The 17,084-nt window shown below is 41.9% G+C and overlaps 1 protein-coding gene across 1 annotated transcript; it reads right to left on the reverse strand.

Moving 5' to 3' along the window:
- Positions 1–622: 622 nt before the first annotated feature.
- On the reverse strand, positions 623–16,198 carry DAPK3 (death associated protein kinase 3). Its single transcript, XM_075850589.1, has 8 exons — positions 16,000–16,198; positions 12,465–12,825; positions 10,888–11,017; positions 9,478–9,526; positions 7,459–7,485; positions 2,248–2,400; positions 1,911–1,956; positions 623–1,764 (listed from the first exon to the last, which is right to left on the reverse strand). Exons 1-8 carry the CDS (start codon positions 16,059–16,061, stop codon positions 1,231–1,233), a joined length of 1,362 nt encoding a protein of 453 aa, XP_075706704.1. The 5' UTR covers positions 16,062–16,198; the 3' UTR covers positions 623–1,230.
- Positions 16,199–17,084: the final 886 nt, after the last annotated feature.

The raw sequence follows: 17,084 nt of genomic DNA on the forward strand, positions 1-17,084 counted from the left end.
TAGCAGACTTTCCGCTGCAACAAAAATTCACCATTTCATGGGTTTTTTACTGCAGAAAATGGTGCAAATTATTCTGCGTTTTTGTCAATGGTAGGAGATGGTGACATATCCTCTGAAAAGTTCAGCATTTCAGTCCACTTTCCCCATCAGGAATGGACATGCTGCGGTCCGAAAAATACACACCGCAGGTCAATTTCTGCTCGGAATTTTTACGCAGCATGTGGATGAGATTTGTTAAATATCACCCACTTTGCTGCTACTGTATTCTGCTACGTATTTTCCGCCCGCAATTTCAGACGGAAAATACACAGCAATTAGGGAACGTGTGGACAAGCCCAAAGAGTCCCATTGAAGCAGAGACCTTGAAAACTATGGAATACAGACATTACAAAATTTTCAAATTCTAAAAAAAAAAAAATTAAGTATTATTAGCTGAAGCTAAGGTCCTTTAAGGTCTCTAGAGCATATATAATACACTAATTTGAAATGTATGTGATCTGTGATCACAGCTGCTCTTGGATACACACAAGTAGAATTTAACACATATGTGCGAGACAGGGAAAAAAAAAATTCTCATCTGTGTGTCAAATCCCTGGCTTTGTCAGACACATCCCAACCCCCCCCCCCCCCTTCTAAACCAGGCACCGAAGATTCTCTTAAGATTAGGAATTAAATAATGCAATATATACAAAAAGTTTTGAAAAGCCTGGAGAGGCCAAAAGCAGAATTAATCTTGTATTTAGAGATCCAAATACATAGGGGATAATATTAGCTGTAGTGGGAATACACGTCGCGTCTAACATACATTTCTAACAGATCATCCTAATAGAATAATATCACCATTGAATATTCTACATGGGGGGGAGGACTATGTATAAAATAGAATCAATTTCATATAAATCACATAAAGTGGAATTCTTTAGACTTTGTGTTTCATAGGCTGAAAACAAGTAAAACAGTAAAATGTTGTGTCAAGTTTCCTAGTTTAAATAAATTACTGGGGCTTAGATTATCTCTCACTAACTCTAGTCAATGAATCTCAATCTCCTTATATAGCTCACTGCCCTTAAAATGTTTTTGGAATGTGGGATTGAAATGTAAATCATTCTCCTCGACACTGTTAGCTTAGCACATCCAGAGTCTCGGTGTCAAGAGTACAAATATTTGTAGATAATAATAGAGCAAGACGCTCATGTCTAGTTGCATGCACGAACAAATATTTCTCAATTCCTAACATACACCTCGGACATCCTCTACTCCAGGGATCTCCATGGTCTTCAGAAGCTCTTCAACAAAGCTCATCTCTGCATTAACCTGTGCAGCTAACGCTTCATATCGGTTTTCGAGTCTGCCAAATCTTCTCTTCAGACCATTTGCATTCAGCATAGTAGTCCGCAGATCTTCTTGAACTTGCCGACGCTGGCCTTCTCCACGCTGGAGCTCCTGTTGAAGTCCCATCAACTGGCGTGCCACACCTTCTTGCTCATCCCGATACCAGCTTTCCTTTTCTTCATAAATTGAGCGCAGAGCAGAAAGGTCTTCCCGTGAAGTAGCCTGACTCTTTTGTAGTTCACGAAGTGCATCTTCTGCAACTCCTAATTCTTCCAAAACATGGCTGAATCTTTCAAAGTTCACATATGTATTATTAGGAGGCATGCTAGAGTGTGATTTGATTGTATATTCCTTAAGCCGTGTTGTTTTTAACCTCCTGCGCTCAGTCCGCTTCCCACTGTCCTCATGGCGCACATTGCGGCGCTTGATGGCCTGCGTAGAAAGCAAGAGAATTTGGAGTGTAAGAATTTTTTTTTTTTTTAAGGCATTATTACACAAATAATTATATAAAATTATAATTTACAACCAGAACAACCGCAACATATGACCATGATTAAAAACTGTATAACTTCTTTCACCTTAATCCATGAATGTTCCAAACTCTCATCGATTGTCATCCGTTTCCTAAGGAATAAAAATTACTATTGTAATTATTTGTTTTGTGATCTACATACATACAAATTAAAAAGGATAGCATTTAAGGGGTACACCAACCATAATCAGTTATTGCATATAAAATGTTTGGTCAGTGCTGGTCAAACCATTTGGACTTTTTTACGATCACTAGAATGTGATATACCCATGTGATCCTATTATACCCATAAGAGCCAAGGAGAGTTGGCATTTGTTGAAACTCCACTGTTAAAGGGTTATTACAGCAGTAAATGTTTTAACGGGGAGAATAGAACAACTCACTTTGGATCCTTGACCAGCAGTCTTCGTATGAAATCCTTAGCAAGTTCACTTGTATTACTAAAATATTCCTCATCAAAATCATAATTAACACCTGAAATATTGGTCAAAGTTTCCTGCTTTGTCTCTCCCAAAAAGGGAGATGCCCCGCTTAACCTGAACAGAAGAAAAAATACAAAAAAGAAAAAGTTAATTTTACAGATGGCAGAATAGAGTATAGCGAATAAATGGCCAAGTATAATATTGAAATACAATATAACCCATAGGAGATAGTCTTAAAGAGCATTTTAATCTGGAAACATCTCAGAGTTGTCCTTATGTGAAATCTAGTTATATTTTGTTCACGTTTTAGTTATCTTGTTCTCCTATACAGGATTCACAAGCTGGGTGATAGTAATGACATAGTAATGAATGGCATTAGTTATGTGAACTAACTGTCCAAAGACCCTAAATGGACTTTAAATCTGAATTTCATTTTGTAAATGTATAGGTCACCTAAATGCCATAACAATGTAGAATCAAATGCCATCATAGTCTGTGAAGAGTGTGTAGCACTGTAGGACTGCGTGTGTGTGTCACTAGCTACAAGGGGAACTGTGTGTGCGCGCGTGTGGCATTACCTACAGGGGGGACGGTGTGTGTGTGTGTGTGTGTGTGTGTGTGTGTGTGTGTGTGTGTGTGTGTGTGTGTGTGTGTGTGTGTGTGTGCACGCGGGCGCGCGTGTGGCACTACCTACAGGGGGGCGGTGTGTGTGTGCGTGCATGGCACTACCTACAGGGGGGACTGTGTGTGTGGCATTACCTACGGAGGGGGGGGGGGGTGTGGTGTGTGGGTGGCACCACCTACAGGGTATACTGTGTGTGCGTGTGACTACCTACAGGGGGAACGGGGTGTGTGTGGCGCACTATGAACATTTTTCGATTTATGCAAATTTATTTCTAAATGCCCAACTGGGTGTTTTCTTCCCATTCACCAATGGAGTAGTATTTGTGCGGATATTACATACATACATATATATATATATATATATATATAGCGAGCTTGGGCCTGATGCTGTATATATACACACTAGTCCTTCTGAATGAATTAGAATATCATCAAAAAGTTAATTTCAGTAATTCAATTCAAAAAGTGAAACCCCTATTATATAGATTCATTACACACAGAGTGATGTATTTCCAACATTAAACATTTTTAATGTTGATGATTATGGCTAACCGTTAATGAAAACCCAAAATTTAGTCTAAGAAAATTTGAATATTATATAGGCCCAATTGCAAAAAATGTAAAATATTTTTAATACCGAAATGTTGGCCTACTGAAAAGTATGTACAGTATATGCCCTCAATACTTGGTCGAGGCTCCTTTTGCATGAATTACTGCATCAATGCGGCGTGGCATGGAGGCGATCAGCCTGTGGCACTGCTGAGGTGTTATGGAAGCCCAGGTTGCTTTGACAGCGGCCTTCAGCTCGTCTGCATTGTTGGGTCTGGTGTCTCTTATCTTCCTTTTTACAATACCCCATAGATTCTCTATGGGGTTTAGGTCAGGCGAGTTTGCTGGCCAATCAAGCACAGTGATACTGTGGTTATTAAACCAGCTATTGGTACTTTTGGCAGTGTGGGCAGGTGCCAAGTCCTGCTGGAAAATTAAATCAGCATCTCCATAAAGCTTCTCAGCAGAGGGAAGCATGAGGTGCTCCAAAATGTCCTGGTAGATGGCTGTGTTGACTCTGGACTTGATATAACACAGTGGACCAACACCAGCAGATGACATGGCTCCCCAAACCATCACTGACTGTGGAAACTTCACACTGGACCACAAGCAACTTGGATTGATGCCTCCCCACACTTCCTCCAAACTCTGGGACCTTGATTTCCTAATGAAATGCAAAATTTACTTTCATCTGAAAACATGACTTTGGACCACTGAGCAACAGACCAGTCCTTTTTCTCCTTAGCCCAGGTAAGATGCTTCTGACACGGTGTCAAGGAATGAGTCAGTTGTAACCCATGTCCTGGACACGTCTGTGTGTGGTGGCTCTTGAAGCACTGACTCCAGCCGCAGTCCACTCCTTGTGGATTTCTCCCAGATTCTTGAATGGCCTTTTCTTGACAATCCTTTCAAGGCTGTGGTTATCCCTGTTGCTTGTGCACCTTTTTCTACCACACTTTTTCCTTCCTCTCAACTTTATTAATATGCTTGGATAAAGCACTCTGTGAACAGTCAGCTTCTTAAGCAATGTCCTTTTGTGGCTTACCCTCCTTGTGGAGGGTGTCAACCAGTGTTCCCTAGAAGGTGCGCGGAAGCGCACCTACCAAAGTCCACCCGCTCACTAAAGTTTAGAGCCAGCGCACTGTCACGGGCGGCGGATGGATGCAGTGGTGTCGCTAGCATCGGAGGGGGCTCCGGTGCTAGCGACAGCCACATTCACTTGTACGTGCGTCTATAAGGCCCTGGGAGTCGCGCAGGCCTAGTGTGATGACGTCATGAGTCCTGCCGGAGAGGCAGTGTAGCGCTCTGTCGCGGAAACGGGACAAGGCAAGTACAACCTTTTTTTTGTTTTTTAAGAGCTGTGGGGGAGGGGGGCTGTGTAGCGCTATATACAGGAGGGATTGCTGTGTGACACTATATATACAAGCACAAGGGGGCTGTGTGGCACTATCTACATGTGTGTCTGTGTGGCACCATCTACAGGGGGGGGGGGGGAATTGCTGTGTAACGCTATATACACACACAAGGGGAGGAGGGGTATGTGTAACCAAGGGGAAGGGGGCTGTAGCACTAAATACAAGGGGAGGGGGGGGGCTGTGTAGCGCTATATACAGGGGGGGGATTGCTGTGCAGCGCTATATACAAGGGGAGGGGGGGCTGAGCAGCGCTATATACAAGGGGAATTGCTGTGTAGCGCTATATACAAGGGGAGGGGGGCTGTGTAGAACTAAATACAGGGGGGGGGGATTGCCGTGTGGCGCTATATACAAGGGGAGGTCGGCTGTGTGGCCCGATCTACAGGGGCCGTGCGCGGCGGCCCGATCTACAGGGGGCGTGCGCGGCACGATCTACTTTTGGCCATCAGATCGCCCACCATTGATGGAGACTTGCCCTGCTCCCTAACTGCCCCGCACAGGAGCTGCCAAGACTTAGAGGGAACATTGGTGTCAATGACTGTCTTCTGGACAACTGTCAAGTCAGCAGTCTTCCCCATGATTGTTCAGCCTACTGAACCAGACTGTTGGACCATTTAAAGGCTTAGGAAACCTTTGCAGGTGTTTTGTGTTGATTAGCTGATTAGAGTGGGACACCATGAGTCTACAATCCTGAACTTTTACCCAATATTCACATTTTCTGAGACACTAAATTTTGGTTTCCATTAACTGTTAGCCATAATCATCAAAATTAAAAGAAAAAAAAAATGCTCAAAATAGATCACGCTGTGTGTAATGAATTTATATACTATAGGAGTTTCACTTTTTGAATTGAATTACTGAAATAAATTAACTTTTTGATGACATTCTAATTAATTGAGAAGGACTAGTATATGTAGCAAGCTTGGGTCTGGTGTGTACATATATGTAGCGAGATTGGGTCTAGTGCTGTATATATACGTAGTGAGCTTGCGTCTGGTGCTGTATAGATACGTAGCGAGCTTGATGTACTGAGCCTGGTTCTGGTGCTGTATTTAAATACTAAGTTTGGTTCTGATGCTGTATATATAAACAGAGTTTGGTTCTGGGACCATATTGAAGCATTAGCCAGGAGATTTGCCGCCCTTTTCACAGTGCACAGCTGAGAACGCTTAGGGTACTGAATGTGCACATATATAGGTTAATATGTAATGAGTCAGTTTAATATAATAAGTGTGGGTACTATAGATATGTGTAACGTCTATGGCCGCGGACCGTCGTTCTGACTTACCCTCTGACGGCGCCGCGGTGTGTGAGTTCTCGGCAGCATCTCCCTCCTGAGAGATGCCAGCATTCACTTCCTGGTTCAGTGACCGTCTCCCGCAGGGTGCGTGCGCCTGGCCTTAAAGGGCCAGTACGCGTCCAGTTGAGGTGAATCTGCAATCAACCCAGAATGCTGCTGGACTATAAAAAGGCCTCTGCCCTCTTGATCATTGCCTGAGCGTTGTCGTGTTACCTTAGTTTGTCTTGCAAATGGTCTCCTAGTGTTTTCCAGTTCCCAGTGTTACCTGTTCCTGCTGCCTTTACCCTGTACTACCATGCCTCTGTGCCACCGTGCTGTCTAGAGTTGAAGTAGAGTTGTGTCTTCCACTGCATCTACTGTGTTACACCCACCAGGTGTCTGCCTGCTGCCAGAGCCTCATCTTAAGCCTGAATCACCGCTACTGTCTACATTGCCACAGTTACCCTTTCTGGACTATAGACATTGTATTGTACCTGGTTGGCCAGCTGCCTATGCGGTACAGCCCAGTGGGTCCACACCCGGCAACGTGACAATATGTATTTATTTACAGAAAATACCTAGTATGGCAATCCAGTTAAACAGTCTGGGTAGAGTCATACAAGATTGAAAAGTTTCTAGGATATTACTGGTACATGCAAAAATTATATTAATGTGGACTGTAAAAAATGTAGTGTATTTGGAATACTGTAATCGTTGTATTTGATTATTAGAGTATGTTCACACAGAGTTTTTTGCAGGCAGAAAATTCTGCCTGAAAAAAAATAATCAGCTCCGGTTTTTTGAAGTGGGTTTTCACCACACGCGTTTTTTTTAGCTCTCCAACAGAAAGATGGAATAAGCGCGAGCGTTTTTTGCCAGAAAACGCATAAAAGAAAAACCTCTCCCATTGATTTCAATGGGGTTTTTGAGGCGGAAAACGGCTCAAGACATGTCACTTTTTTTACCGCGAGCATTTTTTCTGCTCGCGGTAAAAAAAACGACTCCACCTCTCATTGAAAGCAATGAGTCAATTTCGGCCGTTTTTTGCCGCGGTTTCCGCGGCAAAAGAACTCAGTGTGAACAGGGCTTTAGAGTCGTAATAATTTTTCATGGCGCGACTCGTCGCCACAGTGTTGGATTATCAGGTAATTTACATTATAATCCAGTATTGGACTATTTTTGTCACATGCTGAATTATCATGATTTTAGGACTTTCACCTGCTGAATAGATACAATGTCTAACATTAAGATTAAATACATAAAAATAAAAAAAAAAAGACACCCATCTGTACTAAATATACTTACAGGATGTAAGTGATCACTCCGATGCTCCTGTGTGGACATACAAAAATATATTGGGTCAATATTTGCGATTACTCATAAAACAACTTAACTTTGCAATTTTGGTTTTATTTTGAATTGAATATACAAATCTATTAATTGAATTCAAAATATCCTATGACGTTAGAGCTGGATAGGAATGATCACAAGTGCTTTTAGAATAGTTTTTTGTAATTTCAATCCACCCGCTTATATTTGCATAAACGTCATAAGTCTAAACAGTAAAATGGGTGCTCCTGTTCTTAAGAATTACATAATCATGCCAGACTTTGGCATACATATTGACAAGAGAACTGGGTACAAAAGAAATATCTACTGAGGGGAATTTATCATCAGAGTAAGAGCTCATTCAGGCGAACGTGAGTAACGTCCATGTGCTGCGCAGGGAAATCACGAGCACCACACGGACCCATTGATTTCAACGTGGCCGCTCACACATGCTGGAGTTTTCACGGAGCGAGAGTCCATTGCGTGAAACTAACTGCATGTCCTATATTGGTGCGTTATCACGCACCAACGTGCCCATTGAAGTCAATGGGTGCGTGAAAACCACGCACCGCACACGGATGCACATACGTTTGCGATGCGTGATTTGTGCATCAATTCAAATGAAAATAATAATTTTATTTTTTTTAAAAACACGTGCTTTGCGAGTGTGTGAATAACGCATGCCACGCGCAAAGCACACTGATGCATAACGGACCAGATTCACACTCGTGAATCTGATATGCTCGTGTGAATGTAGCCTAAACACCAAAATCCCTTTTCCTGAATGCGATTTTCAATCAGTGCATGCTAGTCTAGTTTATGAAAGTTGCACCCAGGCATTCATAAATTTGCACTTGCTACCTTCATTCTTCTTCATGTAAATCAGCTCTTTTTGAAGTTAAAGCAAACCTTTCCTAATGTGACTTTTCACCTACAAACAGTTAACGTGCAATAAATGTAAAAAATAAGGCGCACGTTATGTCAAAATTGCTTTGTCGAGTACAGCCTGTTGGCGGGTGAGAGCACAATGTGATAAAGGGCAGCGAGGTCCATGGCAATGGAAAGACAAGGGCAAAGATCCGGTTTATGGCTGCTGTGGTGTCTACGCTGCTTGCAGAAACATTGCGGTTTGTGATAAAAGTTTGAGGTGTGGACACTATCGAATTTTTGTATGGTGCCCCACATATTTTTCACCTCCAGAATGCCTCAAAAATAAGTATTTAATACAGAAGACTGAATTATGTATGAGAAATGGAATAGAAAAATTGTGATTAAAAAATACACCAGGGTAGAAATGTACTCCACTAATTTACTGGAGTAAGATTGTGTAATTTATTTGCACCTTTTTTCAACGGAGCATTTCATAAATCTGACGACTTCATTGCATACTACATTTAAGCCACGCCTACTTTACCTGACGGAAATAGAATTGACAGACAAAGCGAATCAAGTGAGAAAAAGTAAACGCAAACAGAACTGTCTAATATCTTGGAAAAGTGGCCTTTTTATTATTTTTATTTTGAGCACATTCCCCTTAGGCCTTATTCACACGGGCGTTGCGCATCTCAGACGTGAAAGATGGCAGTTTTTCACGTCCGAGGTGCATCCGTGCTCCGCGGGATGCGATATCACGCATCCCCCATAGACTAGAGTCTAAGTAGGGATGCGTGAAAAAAACAGAACATCACACGGTCCGTTGAAACAATGGCGACATTGAATTACATAGGTCCGTGTGACTGCCGTCACACGGACATATAACATATTCGTGTGAATAAGGCCTTAATGCGTATTGCTTCTACAGAGCTGCCATTGGGTGTGGGCATCTGCAGGGATCAACACTGGAATTATTCTCTTCTTTACCTGCTCCCCCTCTCAAGGGCTTATCAAACTACTTGAAAAGTTGTGCAACCAGGATCTGATCGTTGTTTCCATCAGGACTACCCACGCTGCAGTATTATCTAATTCAGTATTATTCAATGTTAAAACAGGTCTCACCACATATCTGCTTCTAATCCAAGAGGTTCATAGTTGACAATCTCAGGAGCTGTAAAACAAGGATCACCAGAAATTAAATATTACTTACACATAGAAGATGAGAATTGTTACATTTTAAATGAAAATAAACAATTTAAAACTAGGTAATAAAGTAAATGAGATGGGTGAAGCATAAAGGGGTATTCCCATCTCACATATGTATAGCATATCTACAGTATATACCACAAATATCTGAAAGGTGTAAAAAAAATGCCACCACATCAAGGTGGAGAAGGAATAGAGAGGTGGCCACACAAAAGGATATTCCCATCTCAGACATGTATGGAATATCCACAGGTGAGAGTTGCTCAGCTGTTTCCGTAACTCCCATTGAAGTGAATGGAGAGAGATTTTCAGACAGTTAATTGTTGATCGAATGATTCTCATCACGACAACCCCGGACAGGGAGGAGGGAGGGTCCTCTGCTTGGCATTCCCTCTTTTAAAGGAATCCTGCTATGGCAGACTCGTGTCGTCTATGCAATTCATTTGAATGTCTGGCTGGCCATGGCTTCTCTCGGGAGTGAACCTGCTGCTCCAGTATAACGGAGGTTGACTTGAGATCAGACAACCACTTTAAAGGGAATGTGTCGCTAGAAATTTTTATTTTTTTATTTTTTATTTAAGTGATTACACATTGTTTTAATTTTTTCACAAGTCAGGAACTATTATAAGTGTCAGTAGCAGGAAGGGTTTCAATGTCTTCAAACCTCCTACACTGTGTGCCGTCATTTTCTGAGCGAATGCAGTGTGTAGGAGGATTAGATACAGGGCTCAGCAGACAGTAGAACACGAACATACACAAACATAATTCACACATCACATACACGAACATAAATTTCCTGCTCCTGCCTCCGCTGGTCTACGCTCCTATTACTCGCGCCTTTGCTTCGTTGAACATATGGCCGGAAGTCGTCATCTTACTGTCCGGCAGCGGCTTCCGGTCCACATGAAAATGACGCCGAATTTCGCTCTACGAACGTGCTTCGTTTTGGTCTGTGTGGGAGCGGCGCATGCGCCGTTCCCACACAGACGGTGTACGCTTCGGAGAATGGAACGGCTCCCGTTCGCATTCTCTATGGGGTTGTATGTGCCGTATTCCATCTCTGTATGTGTCGTTAAGCCCCCATAGAGAATTAAAAGTAAAAAAATGAGAACACAAAAAACATTTTTGTTAAGATTATATTAAAAGCAATATAATAAAAAAATTAAATAAATCATGACACCTTCCCTTTAAGCATTTCTGGTGCTAATTTTCAGATCTTATCAGATTTTGATTTTATTTACAGTAAATAATGCAGGCAAAATACATCAGGACCAAAAATTGTATTTACTATTGTAAATGTATAGTAGATTGGTTTAGCCAACTTACCGACAAATTCTGGTGTTCCAAATATATTCTTGAACTCATTCCCAGCTTGTATTTTGTGGGCAATACCAAAATCTATGAGCTTTATTCGAGGGTTTGGGCTACTTTGATCCAGCAACATAATATTTTCTGGCTGAAGAGTCAAAAGAAACGGGAACATTAGTCAAATAAGAATTGGAGCAATCTAAATTTTAACGCACAAAAGATTCACAGCTTTTCAGAATTAGTATTCAACTAAAAGACTGTTTTAAACCAGTCATAAATAAAAGTACTATGTGAAGAACTGTGCAAGATCCCTTTACTTGGTTATCCCATTAGGACAACCCCTATCAGCATATAATGTTACTACGCTGCCTCTATGTAGTTCGTATGCAAGGGGGGAAAAAAAAATGTTAAGAGTAAAATTTTTACAACTGTGAAGTCATTGAGAAAGCTTTCCATAAATCTCGACTGACAATTATACATTGCTAGACTCTGAGGCATGGCAATACGACGTCTGTCTTTAGACAGTGTACTTTAAACTAGGGTGATGTGAAAGAATTTCTTAAAAACTTAGAGCGGAGGATGCCAAATGTGCCCATTAATCACCCTCCTATTGGCACACAGTTTTCACACTAAAGCCTATGGTTAGCAAACAGACATTCTTCAAGCAATTAGACTAGAAACTTCACTTTTTAAAACCAGAAAGTAATTTTAATTTTCGGTGGTGAAGACCATATCGAACAGGTACTTTAGGAAGAAAAATCATTTCTAGTTTAAGCTCTTCAGTACAAAAGGTATTTTCTTGTATGAAAAAGTAGACTATAAAGGGCACCCTGTGGATAGGTGGTAAATGTCCTTCGTAGGATAACCCCTTTAAGGATGTCCCTGTAGTGTTACCTGCATACCAGCCTGAAGTATAAAGGCTTTAGTTGATCCGCAAGTAACCCATATATACATTGATGCAATACAATTTCAACAGAAAGCAAAAATATTTTCGTATTAAATTCTTTCTAGATTTACATGTCTAAGTTACATGGGAGATTGTAAGGCTCTGTTCACATTGGCGTTTTTGCCAGTCCTGCATTATCATTGGCAGAAAAAAATTACTAGAAACACTGGAGTCTGCAGTGCTATTCTTACATCCAAAAACATCAGAACCCCGATGGACTCCGTTATAAGTCAATGGGGTATGGATCTGACATAGCGGTCTTGGCTTCATTATAAACAGAAGCCATGATGCTACTGTAAACAGAGCCTCGGGCCACGGATTTCTGCCAGATTTTCTTTGTGGATTCCGTACTGAAAATCCACGACAATTACTGTACAATGCATGCGGATGGGGTTTTGAAAACGTGGACGTCAGGGAATGCTGCGGTTTTCTAATTTGCAGCATGTCAATTCTGTTGAGGACTGGTGCCGCAGACTTCACCATTAGCAACGCATAGCGATGACGGCTGCAAACAAAATCCACATGTAACAAATGCTGTTTTTCCACGGACAAACAGAAATATATTTGGAAATATCTGCCACATCTACCCTATCCCTTAGTGAGACAACCAATGCCGGACATAAACCAAACATTTCATAAGAGATTATACCTTGAGATCAAAATGTGCAATGCTTCTGTGGTGTAGGTAGTGGACTCCATCTAGAATCTGTTTTAAGAACATGGTGGCTTCTTCCTCACTCAGGCTCTCCTTTTGTGCCAAGAAGTCAAATAATTCTCCTCCAGACACTAGTTCTAATATAAGCACCACATCTGTGCGATTCTCAAATACATCATGAAGGGTGATGATGTTCGGGTGTTGAATCTCTCTTAAGATGTCCACTTCTCGCTCAATCTCCTCCCGGCTCACACCTCGGCGACTAGACGACAAGCGGCGCTTCTTGATGAACTTGGCGGCGTATTCTAATCCTGTTCTACGTTCCCGGCACTTTCTCACAATAGCAAACTGACCACTGAAGAAAAACAAATGATTCATTCATACAATGATAGGAGTGATAGTTTGAAGAAACGCTTTACCGTGTGTCAGAAGAGAGGATTAGAATACAAGTCGCAGAAAAGATCCTCCACAATGTAGTCTTGTGAAAAACATCTTATACTCCATGGACCTGAGGACTTCAGTCAAAACTATAGCCCATAAAAAAAGTGTTCAGCTCCTGTACTCCAGCAAAATGAAAAGTTGTAAAACTTTCTAATATACTTTGTGTTTCAATTAAGCCCCATTTTCAAGATCTCTACTTGCCGTTCATGAATGGAAACATTCAGGCTGAAATCTAGTCATGTTCACGTCCAACGGACATGGGTGAACTGCTGGAGTACAGAGATACACTAAGGCCGGGTTCCCACTGGTCGGACACGCTGTATAAAACCGCGTAGCGTATCCAAACTAGAACCTGCCGCACATTACGTTCCGAAAAATCGCACCACATAGTAGTGAAGTTTTTTGGACAAAACTTCCACTGGGGAAAATAGCGCTAGAAAAAAAAAAAAAAATACTGTTCATACTTACCTCAGTAGTAGTCATGGTGACACATCCCTCTGCTGTCGTGTAGTCCGGCGTCCTGGGATGACACTGCAGCCAGTGATTGGCTGCACGAGTCACATGGGATGAAACGTAATCCCAGGAAGAACAAAATAAAGCATTGCTATGATAACACCCGAGTGGTAAGTATAAGCTTTTTTGTTTTTCTGAGTTGCAATTTTTGCAGCGGAATGGCTGCAATTCCGTCACTAGAGTTGCGACACTTGGCTATACGTCGCGCGGGTTTTACATTCCCAGTGAATTCTACCCGCAAAAGAAAAGCAATAAAAACGCAGCATAAATGGACATGAAGCGGATCTAAAATCTGCACCGCGGGTCAATTTATGAACGTTTTCGCTGCATTTTTTTTACGCAGCGTGGGCATGCGATTTGCTAAATCTCAGCCATTTTGCTGCTACCTTAAATGCTGCAGAATTTCCGCACAGAATTCAGTTGTGGAAATTCCGCAGCATTTACGCTACGTGGGAACCCAGACTAAAGGCTACATTCAAAAGGCCATAATGCAGCTCCGTACAGGAACTCTATATTTAGTACCGAGAATGGGATCGGATCTCACCAAAGACAAAGTCAGGTAACTTTTGTCAAAGGTTTTGATAAGGAAAGGATCCAATCAAGTTCTTGGAAATAAATATATGGCTAAGGGCCTGTTCACATCACCGTTCATTTCCGTTCCGGGGCTCCGTCGGGTGAACCCCACAACGGAAAGTGAAAGTGACAGCACAGCTTCCGTTTCAGTCACCATTGATCTCAATGGTGACGGAAACATCGCTAATGGTTTCCGTTTGTCACCATTCCGGCAGGTTTCCGTTTTTTGCGACAGAATCAATAGCGTAGTCAACTCCACTATTCCGTCGGAAAACCGGAAACCTGCCAGAATGGTGACAAACGGAAACCATTAGCGATGTTTCCGTCACCATTGCGATCAATGGTGACTGAAACGGAAGCTGTGCTGTCACTTTCACTTTCCGTTGCAGGGTTCACCCGACGGAAACCTCAGACGGAACCACGGAACGGAAAGCGAACGGTGATGTGAACAGGCCCTAAGGCTGTGGTATGGATTCCAAAGAAAACCTAAAAAAAACTCAAAACAGAAGAAACAGGGAGTCCCCACAAACTGCAGAACAACCAAAAAACATAGGGGACATAGCACCCACTATTATATCTATGAATGTATAACTGACACGTATTTTTGTAAAATTATAATCTTTATTAGTACATAATAAATAGCAATTACGTAATATCATTAAAAAAATGACAATGATAAAAATAAGTCAGATTCCAAAGAACAGCATCAGAGTGGTATAGATGAAATAATACCTGAGGGTATACAGAAACAACCCATCTAGAAACAAACAATGTCAAATCATGCAAACCCCATGAAATATACAGGACATGTGTAGCTGTAACAAACAGCAAAAATACACAGCCCAAATGGGAAGTAATTACTATAGGTAAATACCAAAAGTGAATACCCAATATATATATATAGCTCTGAATAGAGTGCTATCTAATAGGAGAAAGGTATAACACTACTGAAAATGAACCGTACCTATAGACATGGTGGCAAGAGATGAACGTCAGCCTAGATGTGGCACAGAAAAAAAGAGCACCTCGACGCCACGTTCATCTCTTGCCACCATGTCTATAGGTACGGTTCATTTTCAGTAGTGTTATACCTTTCTCCTATTAGATAGCACTCTATTCAGAGCTATATATATATATTGGGTATTCACTTTTGGTATTTACCTATAGTAATTACTTCCCATTTGGGCTGTGTATTTTTGCTGTTTGTTACAGCTACACATGTCCTGTATATTTCATGGGGTTTGCATGATTTGACATTGTTTCTAGATGGGTTGTTTCTGTATACCCTCAGGTATTATTTCATCTATACCACTCTGATGCTGTTCTTTGGAATCTGACTTATTTTTATCATTGTAATTTTTTTTATGATATTACGTATTGCTATTTATTATGTACTAATAAAGATTATAATATTTTACAAAAATACGTGTCAGTTATACATTCATAGATATAATAGTGGGTGCTATGTCCCCTATGTTTTTTGGTTTTTTTGGTTGTTCTGTGGTATGGATTCCGTCAAGAACAACGGAACCCTGTCACAACGGTGACAAACGGAAGCAATTAGCAACGTTTCCCTCACCATTGAGATCAATGGTGAGGGAAACGGAAGCCAACGTTTCAGTTTGCCTTTCCATTGAGGGGGAAAACCCGACAGAAACCTCAGACGGAACCACAACGCTGATGTGAACAGGCCCTAATATACGGAGAATATGTTTTAACAGTTGAAGAGACATTCCAAACTCTGCAAGTTATACTCTTGTTTGCTGCACACTCTGGAGGGGAAGGGCACTTGTCTCTTCAAGGTACACTTATGTGATATAAACATTGACTTCTGTGTATGTGACTAGTCTTTCATTATGGAATAAAATTGGGGAAAATATCGTCAGAGGTTAAGCCCAAAGTGGAAAGTCCCTTTAACAATCTGACTCAGGTTATGGTAATTAGTACCCTAGTGATCGCGACATAAGACAGGTACGACATAAGGCGTGCACCAAGCTCTCACCTTCCAAGCTCCTCTCCCATCTCATAGAAGTCCTCCACATTCTGCTGCCGGAATCCACTCATGATGCCCGGGCTCAGTGTCGCTGTGCTGGGTTATGAGCTGTCGGAGTGCCGGGCTCCTTCGTCGCTCCCACCCAGTATTTCCGGACTCGTAATACTCAGGATGCCTGGGGAATGACGTCTTTCGCTGTGCCACGAGGCCACGCCTACTCTCGCGTTTGGGCTGTAGTGATTGGTGGACCGGGAAGTCATTCAAATAATTAATGGCCAGCGTCTGCATAGTTCAGGCGAACTGGAAACCCTTTCCCGTCTCTTGTTCCATTGCAGAGGGTGACGACATTCTTGGCTGGACGCACTGCCGACACATGAACATGAAAGTGTGTCTGTATGGGATCTTACAGAGACCTGACCTGTGTGCTAAGTGTCTGGCCGTGAGAAAATATCTAGTCAGACTGAAAGGGAAGGGCCTTGTACCAGTGACCACCATGTGCCTGCCGCAAGAATGTCCACTCACTGATTGATATTCAGAGGTAGATGTAGTAGGCGGGCACCATTAATGAGGGCATACCTCTCAAATTACAAGTATCACAAAGAGGGACGACCCTAGCGCGGCAACTTTTTGGATTCCACTCCAGGAGGAGCCCCTGATGGCACTGTCCATTTATAGACGGTGACGTCAGGGGTTCCCTCTAGGAGCGGAATCCCCGACCAGAGTGTCAACTACTCTCTGACATATGGACAGTGACGTCAAGGACTTTCCCGGGCTCAGCGCTTCGGCTTTATTCCCACAACAGGGTCCGTTCCATTCCGGGCCGTGTTTCTGTTTTTAAAGGCTGATTGTGACCTGTTTTTGATAAACTTCATTTGTTAATTTTTTTGGTCCTACCCCATTTTCTCTTGCTTTTCAGAGTATAGAGAGCTTTGTCTGATCCCTTAGCTTCTTTGCATTGGTTTCTGGATTTTTCTCTGCTATTTTTTACTTGCTACCATGTCCTCACAACTATTAAACCTTGTACTACATCTTTGGCTGATTTCTTGGCAATTCTGATAGCAATCGCAGATGTTGATGCTCTTTGTAGATAGTGC

The sequence above is a fragment of the Rhinoderma darwinii genome, chromosome 1, assembly GCF_050947455.1.
Source record: "Rhinoderma darwinii isolate aRhiDar2 chromosome 1, aRhiDar2.hap1, whole genome shotgun sequence".
Classification (NCBI taxonomy): domain Eukaryota; kingdom Metazoa; phylum Chordata; class Amphibia; order Anura; family Rhinodermatidae; genus Rhinoderma; species Rhinoderma darwinii.